The sequence below is a fragment of the Varanus komodoensis genome, unplaced genomic scaffold, assembly GCF_004798865.1.
Source record: "Varanus komodoensis strain SLA01 unplaced genomic scaffold, ASM479886v1 scaffold2, whole genome shotgun sequence".
NCBI classification, from domain to species: Eukaryota; Metazoa; Chordata; class Lepidosauria; order Squamata; family Varanidae; genus Varanus; species Varanus komodoensis.
Window position 1 is genome coordinate 40764606 of NW_025335568.1, and position 20763 is coordinate 40785368.

The 20763-nt window shown below is 37.7% G+C and overlaps 1 protein-coding gene across 7 annotated transcripts in view; it reads right to left on the reverse strand.

The window, feature by feature from the left end:
• The window catches only part of CLYBL (citramalyl-CoA lyase), a 228273-nt gene that overhangs the window by 12807 nt on the left and 194703 nt on the right, over positions 1-20763 (reverse strand). For all 7 annotated transcript variants that reach the window (XM_044428511.1, XM_044428512.1, XM_044428513.1 and 4 more), the window contains 5 exons: positions 16422-16610; positions 12420-12521; positions 10537-10630; positions 8410-8577; positions 1389-1513 (listed from right to left, as the gene is read on the reverse strand). In XM_044428511.1, coding sequence (XP_044284446.1) covers positions 1389-1513; positions 8410-8577; positions 10537-10630; positions 12420-12521; positions 16422-16610 — 678 coding nt within the window. The remainder of the gene's footprint in view (positions 1-1388; positions 1514-8409; positions 8578-10536; positions 10631-12419; positions 12522-16421; positions 16611-20763) is intronic.

Here is a 20763-nt window from a genome sequence, read left to right on the forward strand (position 1 = left end):
ATCAATTGATAAATTATAGTAAACTTTAGCTAACATTCAGCTTTGCCTTTGGGGTTACATGTAATCGTCTATGGTTGAAGACAAGAGAGGAGCTTTTTTTACTGCAGTCAGTTGTACCTGTTCCAAAGATCTCGTGATGACTCTGTATGGCACATGTGATCAGTATTTATGTAATGAAGGAAATAGCAGACTTATTTTTACAGATCAAATGAATGTTAATGGGATTTGTGAGGGTCAGCAAGAAGTGCACATGGTGTGCATCTTGAGTGCCTGCATCTGTGTGCGTGTGCGCGCGCATGCATGTGTGTACATGTCCAGCTTTGCAGAAGCATTTCTTTTTTGGCAATTAAATACTGTACAAATTACATTGAGAGAATCACACTTTCTCTGCAGCACTTCTGGACGCTGATACTTTGCTGGCTTCATAACTATTTCAGTTTTTGGCATTTACTGAAAGAAGCACGTTTAATTGCAACTTGCTCTTCCTCCCCCGACAAAGTGGCAAGCTACATTATAGCAAATAACCTTTAAGATAATTAGCCGACAATGCTGCAGCTAGCATAAAATTTTCCTTCAGGCGACCCCTAATTTAAGTGTTACTGGCACAAAGTGAAGACAGATTGTGCTTCACCACCACAATGTTTACATAGCAGAAACCCACAGAGCAGGAAACATGAGACTCAATGATGCACTAAATTAGGAACAATCATATTCGAACGCTAATTTGCTCTCTTTTATATCCAAAAAAACCCCTCCAGTCCAAAAATAAGTTCTAATACATATCATCACATCCCTGTGTTGCAATAAGCAAAAATCCTGTAAGAAGTCATGTAACTTTACCCACAAGATTAGAATAAGAGAAGTAATTGATATCTGTTATTTGGGGGAATAGCACAGAGAAAAGAAAGAAAACTAAAGGAACCATAATGTCATATCATTCTGGAAATTTTAATGCTGCCCAGAAAAGACGATTACAGAGCAGGTTATAAATACTTGTAATAAATAAATATGCAAGATGGAGACTCAGATCTAGTTATTTTTCATTTTTTATCTTTATTAAATATCTTAGTAAGATAATAGTAATAGCTGAATTAATTCAACTAAATGAATGGATAGTCCCTATATTTATTTAAAATATCAGGTAAATCATAATGCCGATAATTATTACACATATTTGAAGCTGTCATGCAAAGTTAACATGCCACAGACTTCTGTATAAAATGCTTCCTCTCTCTAACATATAAATTGCTATATTTTGTTTAAATATTACATAAATATTACCATACCCTTTATTATAGAGACACAAATTCTACTCTGCATACTTCAAAATTCCCTCCATTTGAAACAACACTTCTGTTTTGGAAAAAAAACACAAGGAAAGGTCTTACCTTTCCTATGCGTTGATGCTGTTCAAAAGCTTCAATCAGTTCTTGTGCCCATTTTATTTTTTCAGAGCTGGGTGAAAACTGTTCCTGGACAACAGCAACTTGATTAGGGTGAATCACCTGCTTACCTACAAAGAAGATTAATAACCCCAGAGTCAAGCATTAACAAACAGCTGTTCTAGCAAAATGTTCCATCCACTTGAGGCTTCAAATACTGACTCACAAGCTTGCTTTTTCTTTTTCTTTAAAAAAAAATAAGATGTGGCTGGCACTTTAGGATTCATTGGCTGCAATATTGTGTGAAAAATATCAGAATTTCAAAAATATTTATTATTCCTGTTCTATTACAAATGTAAACAGTGAAAACAAAATTTACACTCAAGCATAAAGTTTCATAGGGTTAGCATTTCTTCAATTACCATATGATTATTCTCTTAAATTCTGCTCCAAACTATTCTATTTTAAGAATGCCCTACATGTATTATTTTATTTCTAGTTTGTTCCACATCAAAGTCAAAATCACAAAACTCAGAAGATCTCCTTCATATGTCTTATTGGAATGAATGGGAGATAACAAGAAATATGTTTACTTTCAGTAGGATTTGCATAGATGAAGTTTCTGAATGTATCTACACCCATACCTTTACAGTATCATCTCTGTTCCATTCCCATCCTCCCAGCCACAAAAGGCATAATAAAATTTAATCAAAAGTCATAAAGAAATCAACATTTGTTGAACTTTTTTCTTCCATGAACTTATAATCCATTGCAGACAGATTGATTTTTTAAAAAATTAACTTGTACATTGATGTTAAAATATCTGGAGAGACTGAAAAAATGACTAATAGTGTTTTGCTTGTGGAAGTGAGTCTAAAAATGAACAATGTTTGGGTTTAGGGTGGTTTTTTATTTTTAGTTATTTTGGATCCATCTGTGTCCTATGAAACTTTAAAAAATCCTTAGCAACTGCTTTTAGATTTGGTTGCTCAACAGTTCTCCCATACAAGAAATATTATGTGCTGTGATAATGCTTCATGAAAAAGTATAATTTTTAATTGCTGCAGTGTATTCTATTCTGCTTTTCTCCCTAGTCTGATGGCATAGCATTGAATAATTTGTCGAAATAAGAAATTTTAAAAATTCCCATAGGCCAAATAATCACACTTTAAAACATGCACATAAGAAAGGAAGGGAGTGTTTTGTTTTGTATTTCTACATAAAAGAAGAAAGCAAGAAAACCAAGGCCTGATCCTAAAATTGCCTTCTTTTCCAAGCAAATGTTTGCATACTGTGGGGAACCTGATACTTTATGTGACTGCATTGAAGCTACATGCACCCAGCACTGTTCTGAGAGTGGAAGAGGAAAATGATTGGGAAAGTGGTAAGACAGACTTGTCTGCATGGGAAATACGATGGTCTGGCAGATGACATTGAACTCGAATTCTCTGAATATTATTTCAGAATTTTCTAGTTAACAGAAAAGAATTGCTGTGACTAAGTGTATGAAAAGTCACAACATTTGGGAAATGTTTTCATTTTCAGGTTTTTTTAAACCCAAAATAAATAAATTGCCATAAGTCATAATGTATTCATTTAAAATGTTTATATGCTGCCTTTCCAGCTTCATATTAAGCCAAGGTGACGCAATATGTTAAATAATTATTGCAAGCTCAAATCAAAACAGGAAATTACTTTTAACAAAAAATAATTAAAAAAATGCAAGAGTCCATAATTCTTATGATTTGTTGTTGACAGAAAATGTATTCTTTCAAAATATTGCCCCCAAAGCAGTTTGCGAATAAAAAATAAAATAGTTGCCATTTTTATGCAAATCAGATTTTCTTTTCCTAGCAGTGTCAGTTTTGGACGATATTCCATGTGTTTCACTGGATTTTATTTTTAATCACAGTATCATGTAACATAATTATAGTATTAATAATTTACTATTCAGATGCGCCTGTATGTTCTGTATGGATATAATCAGCAAGGTTTACTTCTAAAATGGGATTACATTGAAGAAATAAGTGCAGTATTCTGTACCCTGTTCTGTGAAAAGCTTCATTCTTCTAAAGGAATATTTGAAATTATACCACTAGAGTGAAAATATGTATATGCATGGTTTGCTCTTGCTATAATCAAGCATCAAAGTTAGACAGAAGCAACTCATTGTTAATACCTGCCAAGTATATATTTCGAAAGAAGTATATTGTAAGGATGAAGCCCAAAACTCTAACAATTAAGGCACAAATTTTGCTGTGACAAAAAACTCAGTGAGGCTACTTTAAAAAAAATTATGTTGCTTTAAAAGTAAAATGTATTGTAAGGTCATCAACCTTTCTAAAAACGGTGACATCAGCATAAGTGTAAGAATGCAAAATTTGATTTATGGCTTTGTTACACCTTGTGTACCCGAACAGCATAATGGAGTTCAGTGTTATAAAGAAACAATAGCAATGTTTTAAGCCAAACTGTTGTTATTGACAAATTATGGAGAGGTTGCAGAACTGGAAGGCATTAAAATTTATGACCATGAAAATTTATGACCATGCAATACCACTTGATATAGTGTGCTTTAAATCAATACCCATCAAGTCTTTTATGTAACTCTATGATGGTGTCATTTTTGTCTTCTACAAAAGACTGTAAAAGGAGGGGGATGGTGAAACCTGATAGTGCTTTATATTTATATCAAACTTCTCAGCATGCTGCACTGAAATAGCTAAAATAACTAAATCAGCTGTTAAAAGTATCAGTACATTTGTATGTATATAAACATTATTACAGTTGATGGACATTTAGGTAGACATCATGTTGGATCCATGCTTAGTTATTGTTAGAGTGAAATGAAATCAATGTGAATTATGCTCATTTTGATGAGTCCCATTGATTTCAATGCATCTACTCCAAGAATGACTAAGTCTGGATCCAACCCATAGTCCTGATACAAAGCCCATTGGTTACAAAGCAAATCTTTAAAAATAACTGTACTTCAGATTTGTGTCTGAAAATGTGTGAGGGCTACATACATTAAAGTTTTGTGTAAATAGCTGCCTCATTTTTCAATTGAACAAAGAGGGGCTTATATCTGAATATTATGGGGGTGCAAACTGTTTTAGACCTGATGAGTTTTCCAGAAGTCCTTCCCCCTGTGAGCCAAATGATACGAAGGGCAGGGCCAAAGCTCCTGCCATTGTCACTTCACAGCTAAAGCACCAACTGCGATTCCTGCAGCCAGGACTCCAGCTGAGAACCCAACTTTACTCTGCAGGTTTTCCACAACTAGGGAGAGCCTGCAAAGGCCCAGTGGAGGCACCAGCTGGAGGAGTTTGGCCTGCCCTGTCCTTTCCTCTGCTGGGAAGACTGTTGGGTAAGCAAAGAACTTGGTCCATCCCAGTCTTCCCAAATGAGATGGAAAGCACCCCACTAAGAGAAATCCCCCTTGCCCACTCTGACCAGTGTTTGAGATAACAAGCAGGGTTCTCTGCTAGCCTTCCCTTGCCCTAGAGCGGGGATGGGCTTGCTGCACAGAATTGCTGTCAAATGTAAAAGATAGGCATTTTACTCAAGGATCAATAGAGATTAGGTATGGGAAGTTCAAAATCAGATGGAGTGGGGGTTGCCCTGGTTAAGTTGCAAATACTTGGAACTACATATTGCAAGGATCTGAACGGACAGAGATACGTAAGCTTGCTCTCGCATATTGTTCAGTGACTGACGTGCCAGTAGTAGATTCAAAGAAGATCTTCACATCATGGGTACCTGCTTGCAACCATGGCTGTCCTAGTAGACTGAATAAAATTTGTGGAAGACTTTGCTCAGAAAGGTTATGAACAATTAGGGGATGGCATTATCCATTGTCCTCTTAATCCATTCTTTATGCATAGGTACCATTAAAATGAAGGGGGACTAACTTTGTAGAAGTAACAGAAGAAGAGTTCAGAGCAATGGTCAGTCTAAATCAGCTTTCAGTGGCAAACCATCTGCCCACAGGATCCCAGCAACTGATGCCACACTGCTTCTAATACTAACATAGCATATAGCCACCAAGACGAGTAGCTATTGATAGCTTCCTCCTGCATGAATTTGTCCGATCCCCATTTAAAGCTTCAGATTTATTTATCTGAGGCAGAATCCTTGTTGATACTATTAACATAAATAGTATCCCACTAGCATAAACAGCTTCTAGTGCATCACCTTTTACTGATAAAACTGCTTTTCTTGAGACAGATTTATCAACTTTCTCTAGAAAGTTGCACTCATGCACTCAATACCAAACACTACTGGTACTGCAACAGATGCTACTTGCACTCGTGTAATGCAATTTATGTTAAAGGTAGCAGCAAATAGGATAGTGTCCTTGTTTTGTTTTGTTTTTGCATTAAAAAAATCTTTATAATGACCTCTCAGAGGAGCTGTCACATGGACTCCACTGTAACTCACCTAACCATGGTGAGCTGTTTGTGTAAAGCAGTTCACCACAAAGATGGTGTCAGTTTCGCCATGCCATGGTAAATTCAGTGAAAAGAGTGCTGCTGTGGCCTGGAGAAATGCATCAAATCTGGGGCAGAACTGCTCTTCTCATATGGCAGCAGTTATGTGGAACTATGTTTCTTACATGCAGATCCCAGTATCTGCAACAATTGCAACTATTTAAAAAAATGCTAGCCATTTCAATTCCGATAACTTAAGTTTCTAACATTATAAGAATGGAAAATGGAAGTATTTGTGTCCTGTGCCATTCATAAGATCATTTATAGAACAATAGCTACTGCTAAACACTTTATTCATGTGATTTGTTCCTTCCTCCAAATAGCGTTTAAAAGTTGAATGGCAATGTCTGTCTACTCTAGTGGTAAGGAGTACACTCCAGGTTAATTAGCATAGATTTTAAAAAGTTCTAATAATGGATTATGAAAATAACTAAAATCCAGCTTTTGAGCACATTTTTAGTTATCTTCTCTGTGTGAATACTTGGGAAACGAAAGGCCACCTCCTTCACATAGTCTGGGTTTAATAATTGTGAGATGATAAGTGAAGTATCTGCCCAATACTAACTTTCAAAATGGTGTGTTTAAACATTTGGCAAGCTGCTTGTCAAGCAGAAAGTTTTCACTGCATTAATAACTGCATTTATGCCGATTATGGAGGAGTGAAACTACATGTTCTGAAAGAACAGTCTGAAGAGTCAGCCTTTTCTTCATGAAAGGCATTTCCAAGTGTTCAGGATCCAAAAAGATCCGTGCATTCATATGAAGCACTTTCTTGCTTCCATGGGAAGACAGTGGCTGAACCTTGGACAGCCTTTCCTTCCCCCTGGTAAAAGTCCATGGAGTTAGCTGCTGCACACACAGAGGGTTCCAGGTTCTCTCCCTGGCATCGTCACTTGAAAGAAAAAAGAACCAAGTACTTGGTGGTGGGAAGAACCTGAAAGCTCTGGAGGATTGCCAGCTGGAAGGCAGTGCTGGGCTAGATGGAGAAACAAATGTAAGGTAGTTTCCCATGTCCCTGTGCTACTAGAGCCTTTGGAGGGCCTTTTCAAGTGGCGCAGGGGACTGCCCATGGGAGCTAGGAAGCTGCTGTGCACCACTTCCATCATTCTGGAGTTTGGTCACTGATTAAGGAGTGTGCTGACGCTTGGAAAGCTGACTGGGGAAAGGAAACAGAACACTGAAACTAGTTGCTTGAGCGATGCCCCGAGTAATTCCTTGATCAGAATGGAATTGTGTTAGGCAGTTTTTGTTATTTCAAGTGGGGTGTGCATCTTAGTCTGGGGCAGCCAAAGCAAGACAGTGCCTTGTATACAAAGCAGCTCCATGATCACTTGGGGAGATGGCGGAGGAAAGCTTGTACTGCAATAAATGCCTGAGCCTTTAAGGGGTCACACAACTCTTCCTTGTTGCTCTTCTGCATCTGCGGTTGTTTGGTAAGCTTGTGGTTCACATGGTCCTTCAAACTTCTTTTTCTCCAAAAGCATATAGGTTTTGTACGTTTTGGATTTCAGACCTCTCTCTTTGTGTTTGAAACACGTTTCTTGCTAGATTAAGAGCTTCAGAGACTCCCCCAACTGCCCCCAGTGTTCATCCAAAAGTCTAATGGCTAGCTTGAATGAGCTGGATCACTGAAACGTCAGTGCTGTTGTTCTTTAAAGCATGCTATAATCTGTGAATGCAAGCCAAGGAGCTGGTTTTTATCATAAAGCTGAAATCTTTGTTATGTATCGCATCTCACAGGGGCTCCCGCATGATCTAGTGTACCAATCATGGGTGAGCTGTCTATCTTACAGAGATTGGCTGTTAGAAGCCTGCTTGATCATGCCGTCTTGCCAGTACCCGCAGGTGTCATCAGGTGAACAGGCAATTACTGGGAAACAAGCCAGAATATGGGAAAGCAACTCAAAGAAAAGGCTGACAGGAAAATAACTATCATAGCCTAATTAGCATATTGAGTTGTTGTTATTATGTGTGTTTTTTCAACTCCAGCTCTTTATAATCAAATGCAGACTATCAAGTCCAGTTATTGAAATCAGTACAGAGTTGCGATTAGCAAATGTGGGAGGGAAGAGTTGTGTTCAGATTTGTTGAAGACTCTTTAAATATTTGTTTCTTAAAATGCAGTGGCAGCAATTCTGTACATAAATGTGCACCCACAGGCCCGCTGAATAGAGAACTAAGCTGTGAGCAGGTTTTCAGCCAAGATTGCATCTCCTTTGAATTGTAGAAACAGAAGGTTCCACGCACCACTGCCCTAGTTTATACTGTACTTTCACTAATAATAAAAGAATAACACACTTGGGTGTGACTTGTCGAAAGACTTTTAAGGGTCTAATTTTGCATTTGGAATTTTCCACCTGCCGTTTTACAGGCCAAAGTAATTGTGAAACATTTTATAGCATTATGGGACTTCTCTGTCCCTCTACTGGTAAGCTGAAGCAGGTGAACAGGAGCCAGCACTATAAAGCACATCTGTTTTACGATGAAGGAGGAGAGATAATAAACAAATTTTAAACATCATCTAAAAGCCATACCAGTGAAGCCCATTAAGGCACCCTCTCTCGACTGCTTGCAGAGACCCTCTTCATCTTGAAAGTCAATATATACAAGGTCTATGGCCTGTAAGCCAAAAGCTTTTGCTGTGACAATAATTTTTTGCCTGACATAAAGAATATCGTGGGTGTCCTTGCTACTCGTTGAACCTGAAGGGAGACAGTGAAAGAGAAAACAGTTGATAAAGTTGGATTTTTGCAGCAGGATCTTGCCAACAAAAATTTAGCAGAAATTAAATTTGTTTTATTCTTGTGAAAGAAAGAAAATATTGAAAAGTTCTCTTTCTACATTTGTCTGAAGCAGTTGCTAGAGAAAAGATGGCTTTGGCAAAACAACCCCCTCCTCTGCTTCCTGTCTCTGGTTCTGAAATGAACAATTGAACATTTTTGTTAAAGCCAAGGCCCTGAGCAGAAAGCTATGCTAAAAGTGCAATTCTATACATGTCTACTCAGAAGTAAATCCTACTGATTTAAGTGAATATTACTCTAAGAGAAAGCAGGCATAGGACTGTAGCCTGAGCAGCTTTTCCTCAGTAAGAAATATGGAACAGACTTATTTTTAGGCCATTTACTGATACTTAGTATTATTATTATAGTGATAGGCAGCATTACAACAGTACCATGTTTCCCCGAAAATAAGACCTAACCGGAAAATAAGCCTTAGCATGATTTTTCAGAATGCTCGTAATATAGGCCCTACCCTCAAAATAAGCCCCAGTTAAGACAGTCAGCCAGACGGATGCATTTAGTACATCCATTGCAACACAATTCAGGGTTTGGAGAGTTATGATGATGTTCCAGAAGAAGATGGCATGACTGTATTTGGATAAATGTAGATTTTTGTACATGAATAAATGTAGATTGGTGTACATGAAAAAATAAGACATGACCTGAAAATTAGCCCTAGTGCGTCTTCTGGGGCAAAAATTAATATAAGACCTGGTCTTATTTTCAGGGAAACATGCTAATATCAGGATACACTAAAACAACCCTAGAGTGATGCTCAATCCAATTAAACCAGAGTAGTTCCATTTATTTCAGTGTGACCAAGAGTTGATAACACTTTGATTTTATGCACATTATAAGTAAGACAATTGATTTCAATTATACGTTCTTCAAATATATAATTTTTAGCCTCAGATATGTTCAAATCCTTGGACAGAATATTTGAAATAGATTTATGGAAGGAATTTGCAAAACCTTCTGAGTCCAAAGGATACCTTCTAAAACACAGTACTGTGCAATGATGATGATGATGATATTGTCTTGTTTGGAGCATGAACAGTGCAAGCTAGGTTCTGATGTTATGAGGAATTAAGGCTTTGGTATTCATCTAAAATATTGCTTCCTTTCATTTAGTTTTAAATGGTTTTAAACTCTACTCAAAATGTGATAAGGTGAACTGGGTTAAAAGGATCATACTTAATAGCTATGTTTGTCATATGTAAATAGCATAAAAAGAGGTTCTGACATTCATGCTGAGTTTTGGATATTGTACCTGAAGACAGGAAGATAATGAAAAGCAGCTGTTTACTAGTGGAAGTGTTAAGGTGTGTGCTGGAAAACACAACATATAAGCAATGCATGATTTAAAATATTAACAATAAGCTACTCTGTAGTGTAGACTCTCTATTCTAAAATGCCACACCTCAGAACAGTACTTTGGAAAATGGTTTTATGTTATTTCCAAATAAAATAGAAAATAGAAATTCCTTGAAACATGAATGTACACAATTATGTTACTGATTTTAACAACTATTCTATTTATTAAGTACAAGTCAATAAGCAGAATATATTTTTGCAAGATCACATTTATAGCAGGCTCAAGATTACAAGCAGCATGATTCTGCTGCACTTCAGTAAGATGTTCAGGAGGTAATGCAAAGAAATTTAGGCAGGTTAATGCAGCCAAGGAAGATTCATACAAAACCAGTGGGTTCCATTTTTAAAACAATGTCCATAATTTAACTCAGAGTTAGATGCATTAATTTAATTTCATTGACTTCAGTTAGAAGAACTGTGACTAAAATTGCTTAGGATAATGACAGAATGTTTTATTAATATTACTAATATTGTGATTTTATTTTTTTATTTTTAAAAAGGAAATACCTATGCTGGCACGGAAATCTTCACCTCCAAAGACTACTGCATCCAGATGAAGGCCAACTTTGGGTCCCAACATCTGAGTTTCTTCACAAACTGCCTTTAAGTGTAACACAAACGTTAACACAAACATCATCTTGATCAAAATCTTATTCCCCAAAAGATACTCAATTTGTTCCTCAAAGCAAGGGCTGTCAGACATCCCTTGCCTAGTATGCACAATAAACAAACGTACGAACTGCAACCAAAAATTGCATGCATAAACGTGTACCCCCCAAATAATTGAACAGAAATATATCCAGTGGAGTGCATACCTATGTGTAGTTATTCAGGAAGTCCCAATAGGGAATACTTCCTGGAAACTGGATATAAGGTTCCTGCTTAAAATACATAATCGCATTTTCCTCTGTTTTCCCATAAAACTTTTGAATGTATCAGCTATTGTAATAGCATACAGTAGATACTTCTGGATGCCTTTTCACTCAGGAATGCTTATTACCTCTATAGAACTGCAACAGGAGTATCTTTGGTTTAATATATTACAGATGGAAAATGTAATATTCTAGTCATGGCTAATGTGCAGAATAAGGTGGGTTATTAATCAATCTATTCTACGTAACCTCAAGTAGCTAATATAATTACAGGAGATATAAAATGCAACAAGCTGAATAGAAAATCATTTGAAAAGCAAATATTACCTTGGAGTTTGCTGAAAGCATTAATTTCTATATTGCAGCAATATTTGTGTAAGCATGGCATGTAAATTGTTTTCTAAAATGCAGCTTGGTCACAGAATGCTGGGATCTTTTGTAAGCATTCAGGGCTACAGTTAGCTGTGTGTCTCTTGTTTATTACATTATAACAAACACTGTAGACACCAAGTATCGTAGTATAGCGATTTATACAAATCCTGTATACTGATATTTTAACTTGACTAAATCTTCTTTGTTATTCTGAGAAAGAGGTCCATAAAAGAGGAAACTATAAAAATTAAATAACTTTGCTGCTTAATATGAGCTTGTACAGTTAGCCATTCGTTACATTGGAGTCGGAAAAATATATTTGAAACATGCTGGAAAATGTGATGTATATCGGCATAGTAGCCACAAGGGCCTCCCAGCAGCTCCTTCCAATAACACAAAACTTTTCCAGGAAATCTTGGCATGGCTGGGGTGCGCTCCAGCTTCAGTTGCTTCATTGTTAATATCTTTCAACCACAGAAACATACCGGTTGCATGCCAAGAGTGGTAGCCATTTGCATGGATTTGATCAACAGGGAGATGGGGCAGGGGGCGGAGGTAGAAATAACCTGCTTATAAGGCAGATGAAGAAAACACTTTGCACACCTTAGTGCCAGTTTGGTCATACAGTGAGTTGCAGAAAAAGGTTATGTTTTTCACCATGAAACACTCATGGATCTTTAAAAAAAATAGTACTGGTTTTTAGAACTTTGTAAAACAAGTGCTTTCAAGTATTACTTTAAGGCTCCTGAATTGTACATTAAAAATGAAGTCTAACTGAAAAGTTGGCTGAACTGATTCATGACAGCATCTAGAATATCCAAGAACAACGGTTCTCTTTAGAACACTCCGTATCTTTTCAAGGTAGATGAGATTTCCAGTTTGGTTTCTAATAAAACAGAAATGCCCAAAGAACTAATAATAGCACAAGAAAGAATTATTCCAAAGAATGTGCCTACATTACATGAAACTGAATATTTTGGTTAATGAATGCACACACACACACACGTTAAATGAATGTAACACATCTTATGGCATCGTGAGCCACTTTTTCAGTTAATAAACTGTGATTTATTCAACAGTGCCTATTCTTCCAAACACTAGGGCTTTATGCAGGAATACCAACTGAATTACGTTGATGTTTCTTACCTTAAAATTGAGCAACCCCATTGCTGTTTCCACAAAAGGGATGAAACGCATAGGTTCTACAAGTGTTCTGCCTTTTAAGTGGCATGCAAATTTCTCTGCAAACTAAGAACATTGTGGAGGGAGGGGGAGAAATAATCAATGCTTTAAAAAGTCTATAAAATGGTATTGTTATCTAAATATTGCATTGACTGAAATACAAACAAACAGGGAAAACAAAGCCCTGAACACTAATGAACCCCCACAAGCTTTGAAAGAGGTCTGTTCTCATAGGCCTATCTTTTAGCATGCCAGCATCACTGTATATTTTGAAGGCTTCCTTGCAAAAATATTTGCCTAACACCTATCACCCTGCCTTAGTTAAATGCAAATCAGCAGCCTCTTAAAAACAAAGACGTATTTATATACCTGACATTCTGTTTTGTTTCATGTCTGACACTGACACGGCTGTGAATGTTCCCCAGCCTTCCAAAGTGGCACCCACATTATTCACTGCAGCACTGCTACCCTTTGTTCTGGAGGCCTTTTCTTCATAATTTTTTAGCTTACCTAGGAAGGGCCTTAAAAAGGAAGTTTAATTCTTTGAAGACCAAAGCTCTCCAATTTTTTCCATGAGACCAGTTCACAGCTAGCTCTGAGCTGCCGGTGGGGTAGCCCAGATTCCAAAATCTATCATCTGGAAACATACAAAAGCTCTTGTACTGATTTTTTCCCCCCTTCACCCCCTTTCAAAAGGGAATGGAGCGCGAGGGGGGGGGAGGGGAGAAACCACCTCTGTATATTGTAAATCTATTATGTCTTTCTAGATCTACTAATGTATTGGGAGATAAACATATCACAGGTATGCTAAGGAAATTTTAGTCAATAAAGAAAGAAGGGGAAGAAACATGCACCAATTTTATATTTAAGGAATATTTAATCATTAATGGATATCAAAGGAAAAGGGAATTTTAATCATCTCTCCATTCAGTCTCAGTTGGGTAAATCATATCTAAGAGATTTGCATAAATATAAACCATCAAAGACTTTTCATCTTCAAAGGGGGTTTCAAGACCCCATAAGCTTTGTACTGTAATCATCGCAGGTCACAACCCTGCAGGAATAAGGCTGCTATGGCAACATAAAAACTAATGCTTAAGGCTTAGCATAATATTCTGACTAATAGAAAGGAAACTCATTTTAAAAGCTGGCAGCCTATTTACCAGAAGCTGGATTAGAGGTGTTATTTCCCCTTTTAGTTCTCTCCCCCTCCCCCACTAAAAAAAAGAGAATCTAATCACAGAAATCTTTAAAAACCTTCTAACCAATTTGCAGTAGCTTTACATTAGGCCAAAATAAACTGCGTCACTCTGCAATGAGAAATGTTGTCCGTCCTCACTTTCTGTGTGTGTGATGGAAGCACCACTGCAGCTGCCACTTGGAGCAAGCGGCCGCTGCTGCCTGTCAAACCTTTTCCACAGGTCCATAAGCCACAGAATGTAAGGAATTAAGGAGAAAGTCTGTGATTCAAATGCTCAGTGTACAGCATGAAGCAATTTTTTTAAAAAGGCATCGCAGCCCAACCCTACACGTGCCTATGTGAACACAAGCATTAGAGTTCAGTTGTACTTGCTTACTCCCAAATGTTCAGAATTGTGTGTTCAGAATTGCAGCCTTAATCTTCTCCAAAACTATAATAATAAAGCAGAGCCAATATGCACTGACAATTTTAGTAATTTAACAGATAAGAGTTGCTTTATACTAGAAATGAACTCTTAAACAGCAAACCCTTTGTATGCTCAGTCATGATAAAATCAAAACAGCACCTATCCATGTTTGTGTCTAATTTCTTTTTTTTTTAATCCATTTCATTTTGGAACGAAAAGGAAAACCTTTGGATCAAATATTGTTTTCCTCTCTTCTTTATTAGATCTTTTAAAAATTGTGATTAACACCAAATACAAAAAGCAACTAGTAGAGAAGGTTCAATTATTTTTTTTTCAAAAGCAGCCGATTAAATGTTTCCGGCCTGGTAAAGTGTTCATTTCAGTGAGAGGGGGTGGAAAAAAGGAGGAGGGGAACAAAAACAAAGATCAGGGAGGGGATGAAGTACCAGGCCTTAGCAATTCTTTCAATTCCAGCGCACACCCGATAGTGTATTGGAAAGAATGCCCACAGTTCTGGATTTGTGGGAGAATTGTCCCATGACAAAGGAGCGAGAGTTACGCTTGTTATACTCCAATAAGCCATGCCAGTCAAACAAGTACCCATACTAGGGACAAAAGGAAAGCAGGAGATTCTCACACAAAAGAAAACAAGTAAGCCCATCTTTTAGTTGTGCATCAGTCTCCAGGTTTTATGCTTCACATAAATAAAAATGAACGGGAAAAAATAAACAGCAAAAAGCTTTCCATTATACCAGCCACCTTAAAACAACGACAAGAGTCTGAGAGGCGACGTGTCTTCAAGACAGAAACATTTAAAAAAGAAATAGATGCATTGAGAAGTTGGATGCGAATGCTGATTTATTTCCAGAAAAGGAAATGATAGAAATTGAAATCAGAGATGAGGAAATGCAATGCATGTTCTCCTTAGTGTGAATTTGAAAGAAAGCCTGAAGAGCTCACATTGAGATCAAACATATTTGGTAATAGTGGAGCCATTGCTAGAATGGAAATATGAATATTCATAATCATCAAATTCCAGATGTGTTAGTCAGCTGCAGCAAAAACAACAAAGAAGCCTGTGGATCTTACCTTCCAAAAGATCATGCCGCTATACATTTCTGAAGAGAATATTACTGAATAAATAATTGGACTATGAATTTACATGTTGTTATACAACTGAGCTCAGGTTTTCCAAATATGTTTGCTTCCATCAAGATTTAATGAATTTATCTGAAGTTTCTTATTGTTCAGTGTTATGCTCTGATTGTGCAATGAACAAGCAAGTAAACAAAAACGAAACCCTATGGCATCTTTAGGGTTCATTTCATTTAGGGTTAGATGTGTATATGAGAGAAAACTGAGAGAAACGAAAGAAAAATGTCTGGACTTTTCTGACTTTCCCTTTATATGAATTTTCTTCTAGGAATTCCAGGTTTTCCAAACTATGAAAATAACATTCACTGCAAGTTTTCAAAAGTAATAATATCATTAAATAAAGCTTATCCCACCTTAAAAATTAAAACGATTATAACATAATTAGGCATATTTCAAAGTTTGCTTAAGTAATTTGACATGCTAACTATTTACATTTCAGGTTTTTATTGGCTGAAAATTCAGTCATGAGGCACAAACACACCTGTCAGCAATTAAAAAGGAAGAAATAGAGAACTGGACAGGAAATAATATCTGTGCTAATTAAAAACATGAGTTAAAAGCTTCCTGTTTGTTCTTCTAGTTGCCCCAAGGAGTGACCTTGTCCCCACCATAATTTTTTCATGTGTTGCTAAAATGTTTCCTCCTCCTTCCTATAGTTTCCAACAACTTCCAGGGCATTTACATGACAGTTAGAAAGGTTTTAATATAATGAGGAGAAAAAAAAGAGTTACATCTTAATCATGTTTACTTTGCCTTAAGGATTGCTTGTTAAAACAGTAAGCAAGACATCCATTCTGCTTAACATTTCAAATGCAGCATGTATAATCTGCATGCAAGTCCAACCTGTGCCCATTCCGCCAGAAGTGTTTCCCTTCAAAATATTATTTCAAAGTCCCCAGTGCAATTTCTTTCCATACTTTCAGAAGTTTCACTGTGCTTAATGGTGTGTGTGTATGTGGGGGGGGGGGTACTTTCAGGTAAACTACAAATTGCCCTGCATTTGCTTTAATATAAGACAGTCTTTAGAATTTTTTATACATTTACATTCAAATGATAAAGTGACAAATTAATTCAGCTGGTACTGTAACTGGGGTCTTCTATGTTGGCCTTATAACATAATTCTACTAATCTTAATGGCATTTTTGAAATTAGATCAATGCCTTCTGCTGAAGTTGAAATTATGGCAAACCCTTGTTTAACTCACCCATCTTATTTCTTCAACACTTTCAACTTTGGGTAGCATTAAGCTTGTAGGAAGAATGTTGGAGTTCAAAATGACCTTCATATCTTCTTCAGCAAGACCACTGGATACAGAATTGATCCGAACACATTTCTCTGCCTGACCAAAGTCAAATTCTTCAAGTGCTTTCACAGTTTTAATTCTTGCTTCTGCCTAAAGTTTGTTAAAAAATAAAAATAAAATTCTGCATTTATTTTATTTATTAGACTTTTATCGTGCCCCATTAGCCATAAGGCTTCCAGAGTGGTGGTGGTTTACAAATTAAGAAATACACAATAAAATGACAACATACAGTAAGAACACTAATATAAAAATAATAAAATCTAACAATCTAAACATGTAAAACCATGCCATTGTAAAACTTCATAGAACCATAAATTGACATAAAAGTCATAACAACAATCTACCAGATAGAATTATTTTAATGGTTTAAATATTTTATTACAATTAAAATATTGAGGAACAAAGAAGGTCTTCACCTGGTGCCAAAAAGAATACGAAGAAATTGCCAGGCGAACCTCTCTGGGGAGCTGGTTTCAAAGTCAGGGTGCCACTGCCAAAAAGGCCCTTCTTCTTTTAGCCACCCTCCTTATTTCCTGAGAAGGGGGCTCTTTCAGAAGGGCCTCTGATGACAACCTGAGGGGTCAGGTAATGTAAATCTGCATTCTATTGTAAACCCAATTTTTAAAAACCAAGGCATTAAAAATCAGGTACTTATCCAAATGTGACCATCCTTTATGTAAGATCCATTAAGCTTAGTTACCATGCATCGTTTTAATGGGTTTACTTTCTTCAATATTCAGTTTCTAAGGCAAGCTTTTCCAACCTGGCACCCTCCATATCTCTTGTAGGTACTGGGAGCTGTCCAGACATCAGGAAGGCACCAGATTAAGGACGGTTGTTCTCACGATTACCAATAAGGTACATGGATGTGGGGAGAACATGCTTGGATCCAGAGATGTCATGAACAAATGGAAATGCATCTTATGTTTCAGGCAGCCCCACCAAATCCTACTGTAGCCCCAGTTCCCTGTTGCATGCCATATCAGAAGCCTCATCTTTCCTTAGGATTGATTCTGTAGAGGAAGGGCTGCAGTGTGGCAGAGAAGGTAGGAAACCCCATTACACAAATGAAGTTCTAATCAGTCATCTCTGAATCCAGTTCCATATGAAGAAATACATGATCAGAAAGAGTCTAACATGGGGGTGGGGAGAATGAACTTGTGACCATCCAGGGGTTCAGTAGTCAAGGTTGATAGGAGCTGTATATACTGTAGGTGATAGACTGCTCTTTCATGCAGAACTGATTCTAGGGCATAGTAGTACTGGGAAACATCTGCTTCACCCCATGGTGCTTCAGCTGAGATGTGGGAGCTGCAGTGCCATTTTTTCTGTCCTGTTTTACATCATCTCTATGAAGGCACAGTGAGAGGTAATTTTGAGATCTGGAGTCAAGGGCATGGAGGTGGCACCTCTCTCTCTCTCTCTCTTCCATCTGAATGTTATAAGACAGTGCGGGTGATAGAATAGTGTCAGGAGGCAGTAGAGACTAGATGTAGGCATTCTTGGTGGCTAGTCCCTAGGCCTGGAAAGTGGATAGATGGGCAGGATTGAACAGCACTGCATTCCCACTGAAGGACACTCTTCCATCTGACTTTGTCACTGGTGGCCTACATCATTGCTACCTTCAGCTCCACCTGGCTGATGAACTATGGCTCTTCCTGGACCAGGATAATCTGGCCACAGTACTCCATGCCTTAGCATGCAATTTATTGTCTATACTTTTTGAGATCTGCACTGGCTATCTATTTGCTTCCAAGCCTACTTGATGTTGATTTATAAGAACAGTAAATAGCTTGGAGTCCAAATCATCCTAGGATCACCTCTTCCAATATGTACCAGCCTGGGACATGTTTGGAGAGAGTTCTGCTCACTTTTGGGCAATGACAAGGAAGTGGTGATATGAACATTTGCAGTTGTGGCACCCTCCTTATGGAACCGCCTGCATTTTGAGCTGCATCTCCAATAGCTTTCCTTTGTTGGTCACTTAAGATGTACCTCTTCATTTAAGTTTTTAGGTCTGTTTGACAAGACATTTGAGTCTTTCATTAGCTGAACATATTTTGATATTACTGTCTTGTTACTGATTGCTTTGGATGATTATTTGAAGTTCTAAAGTATTGTTTCACAGTGTTTTTTGTTTTGCAGTATACCTTCTGTTAGTAAAGCATTCTGTGACTTTAGGAAACCCAATGATACATTAATGCAGTGCTTTTTTTGTCATAGAACGCACCGGAACAGAGTTCCGGCACCTTTTTTCGATGGATTTTCCAAGTTTTAAAAGTAACTTTTGAAAATTTGATGTTTGGTCCATGTGGATTCGAATTGCCCTGTCGAGCGTAGCAGGTCGGCGGCAAAATCATTAAAAAGGTGCATGCAGGCTGCTTGTGTGTCGAGTCCGATGCATGCGTACTTCGCACTGGTTGTGATGGCGCTGCTCAGCTTGTGGTGCTGCTCAGCTTGTGATTGGTTGTGTGGTCATGGGCTGAGCTTACTGCGGGTGGCAACCGTTACGTTTCATTACACAACTGACGTGTGTGGGTGTGTGTACAGTGATTGACTACGTGTGAAAGGTAAATAATTTCATCTTACAAAAAAAGCACTGCATTAATGTATGAATTAATTTTAGTGTACGCAAACAAAGCGATTTAAACCTTTAAACTCATCTTCTCAGATTACATATGAAAACTTCAAAGAAAAGTGAACAAATCTAAACATTATTTGCATTCTAAACAGCAAAGTAGTCACTGAAATAAAGCACTTTTATTGGGCCAGGGGCTGAAACACAGACAAACTGAAAACAAGAAAACACTTGGACTCTCCACTTCCTGCCAATTTCAGTTTCAAACCACAAATTCCTTCAACCTGGCAACAGCCCTTAGCAAATTCTCATTGTCAAAAAGAATGCTTATCAAGATCAATGTTATTTGTAAGGAGTTTTTATAGTACTAATAAAACTTTAAAGCTTTTTGACTGATGAATATTTTAAAGTGATGTGTGTGTGTGTGTGTGTGTGTGTGTGTGTGTGTGTGTGTGCGCGCGCACATGCTGGGGTAAGAGTAATCACAATATACAGCCATTGAACCAAAAATACTTGTGGGGGAAACAGAGTAAACTAAAAGGAGGTGCTAATAATCAAAGTTGGTATCCCTTTAGAGCAAAGCCAATCAACAAGACAATGGAAAACATTAGATTTAAACCAGACGGATACAAAGCTGGCCTTGGGATTGGCAGCAGAAGAGGCTGAAAAATGTGGTCTGAGTTAAACAGTGTGAGGAAACAGTAGCTTACAGTTGTCAGGACCTATCAGGATAAGGTCCCCAAAACCCATTTAAGACAGTTGTATGATACACTGATTTATGAGAGCAATAATTAGGATATGTTTAGACACAAGCAATGGCCCTCTACCAACTAGTGAGAAAAAGGGAGAAAGTTAATGACCCTTAAAACAATAATCAGTTGGGAGCTGCCACCCCTGTACCTTCAAACACTGGCTTTAATATGTGTATATCAGACAGACAGAGCAGGGTAAGGCTTGGGTACAGGATTAGAATCATAGCTGCATCCTTTGTTTAAAATCTTAAAAAACTGAGATTGCTTTAAAGAAGAAGCAGTGCACTGTGGCACAACACAAAACCAACACTTCAAAATCCTATCATGGGATCATTGTTTCTCGTCTACAAGTAAAATACAGCCTCTTTTTGGCAGAACAGCAATGCACACTCTGTGCAAGAGGTGTTGTAGCGGGACTAGAATGTATGTCTTTGGAATCATAATGGCAAATGTTTGCTCCCCCACTTTGCAGAACAGATATGATTTGCCCAGAAATGCAGCAATGAGCCCCAGTATGACAGATTTTTATAGCCAGAGGAAAAAGCTTGTTCCAGGTGCCACTGCCTACGTTTGCGCAATTTCCCTTTCCTGCTGCAGACCTGTAACCCAACCTACACTGTTCACAAGGATCTTCTGACACGGAAGGGAGGACCTGGGGGGCAGGGCAGGGGGAGAGAAGGGATGGGAGTGCTCCTTGTGCAATCAGCTTTCTGCTCTATATTCAACCCACTTGAAGTATTTACTCTAGCAATAAACTCCAATTATTTAGGGGCAGATTGGTAGTCAATTGAAAATGTTCTGTCAAGCCAAGTCTGTTCCTACCTACCTTCTCTCCAGAGAGAACTATTTTGCATGGAGGAGCATTGATCATATGAGCACCCTGCCAGCCTAGGCACAGGTTTACTACTTCACT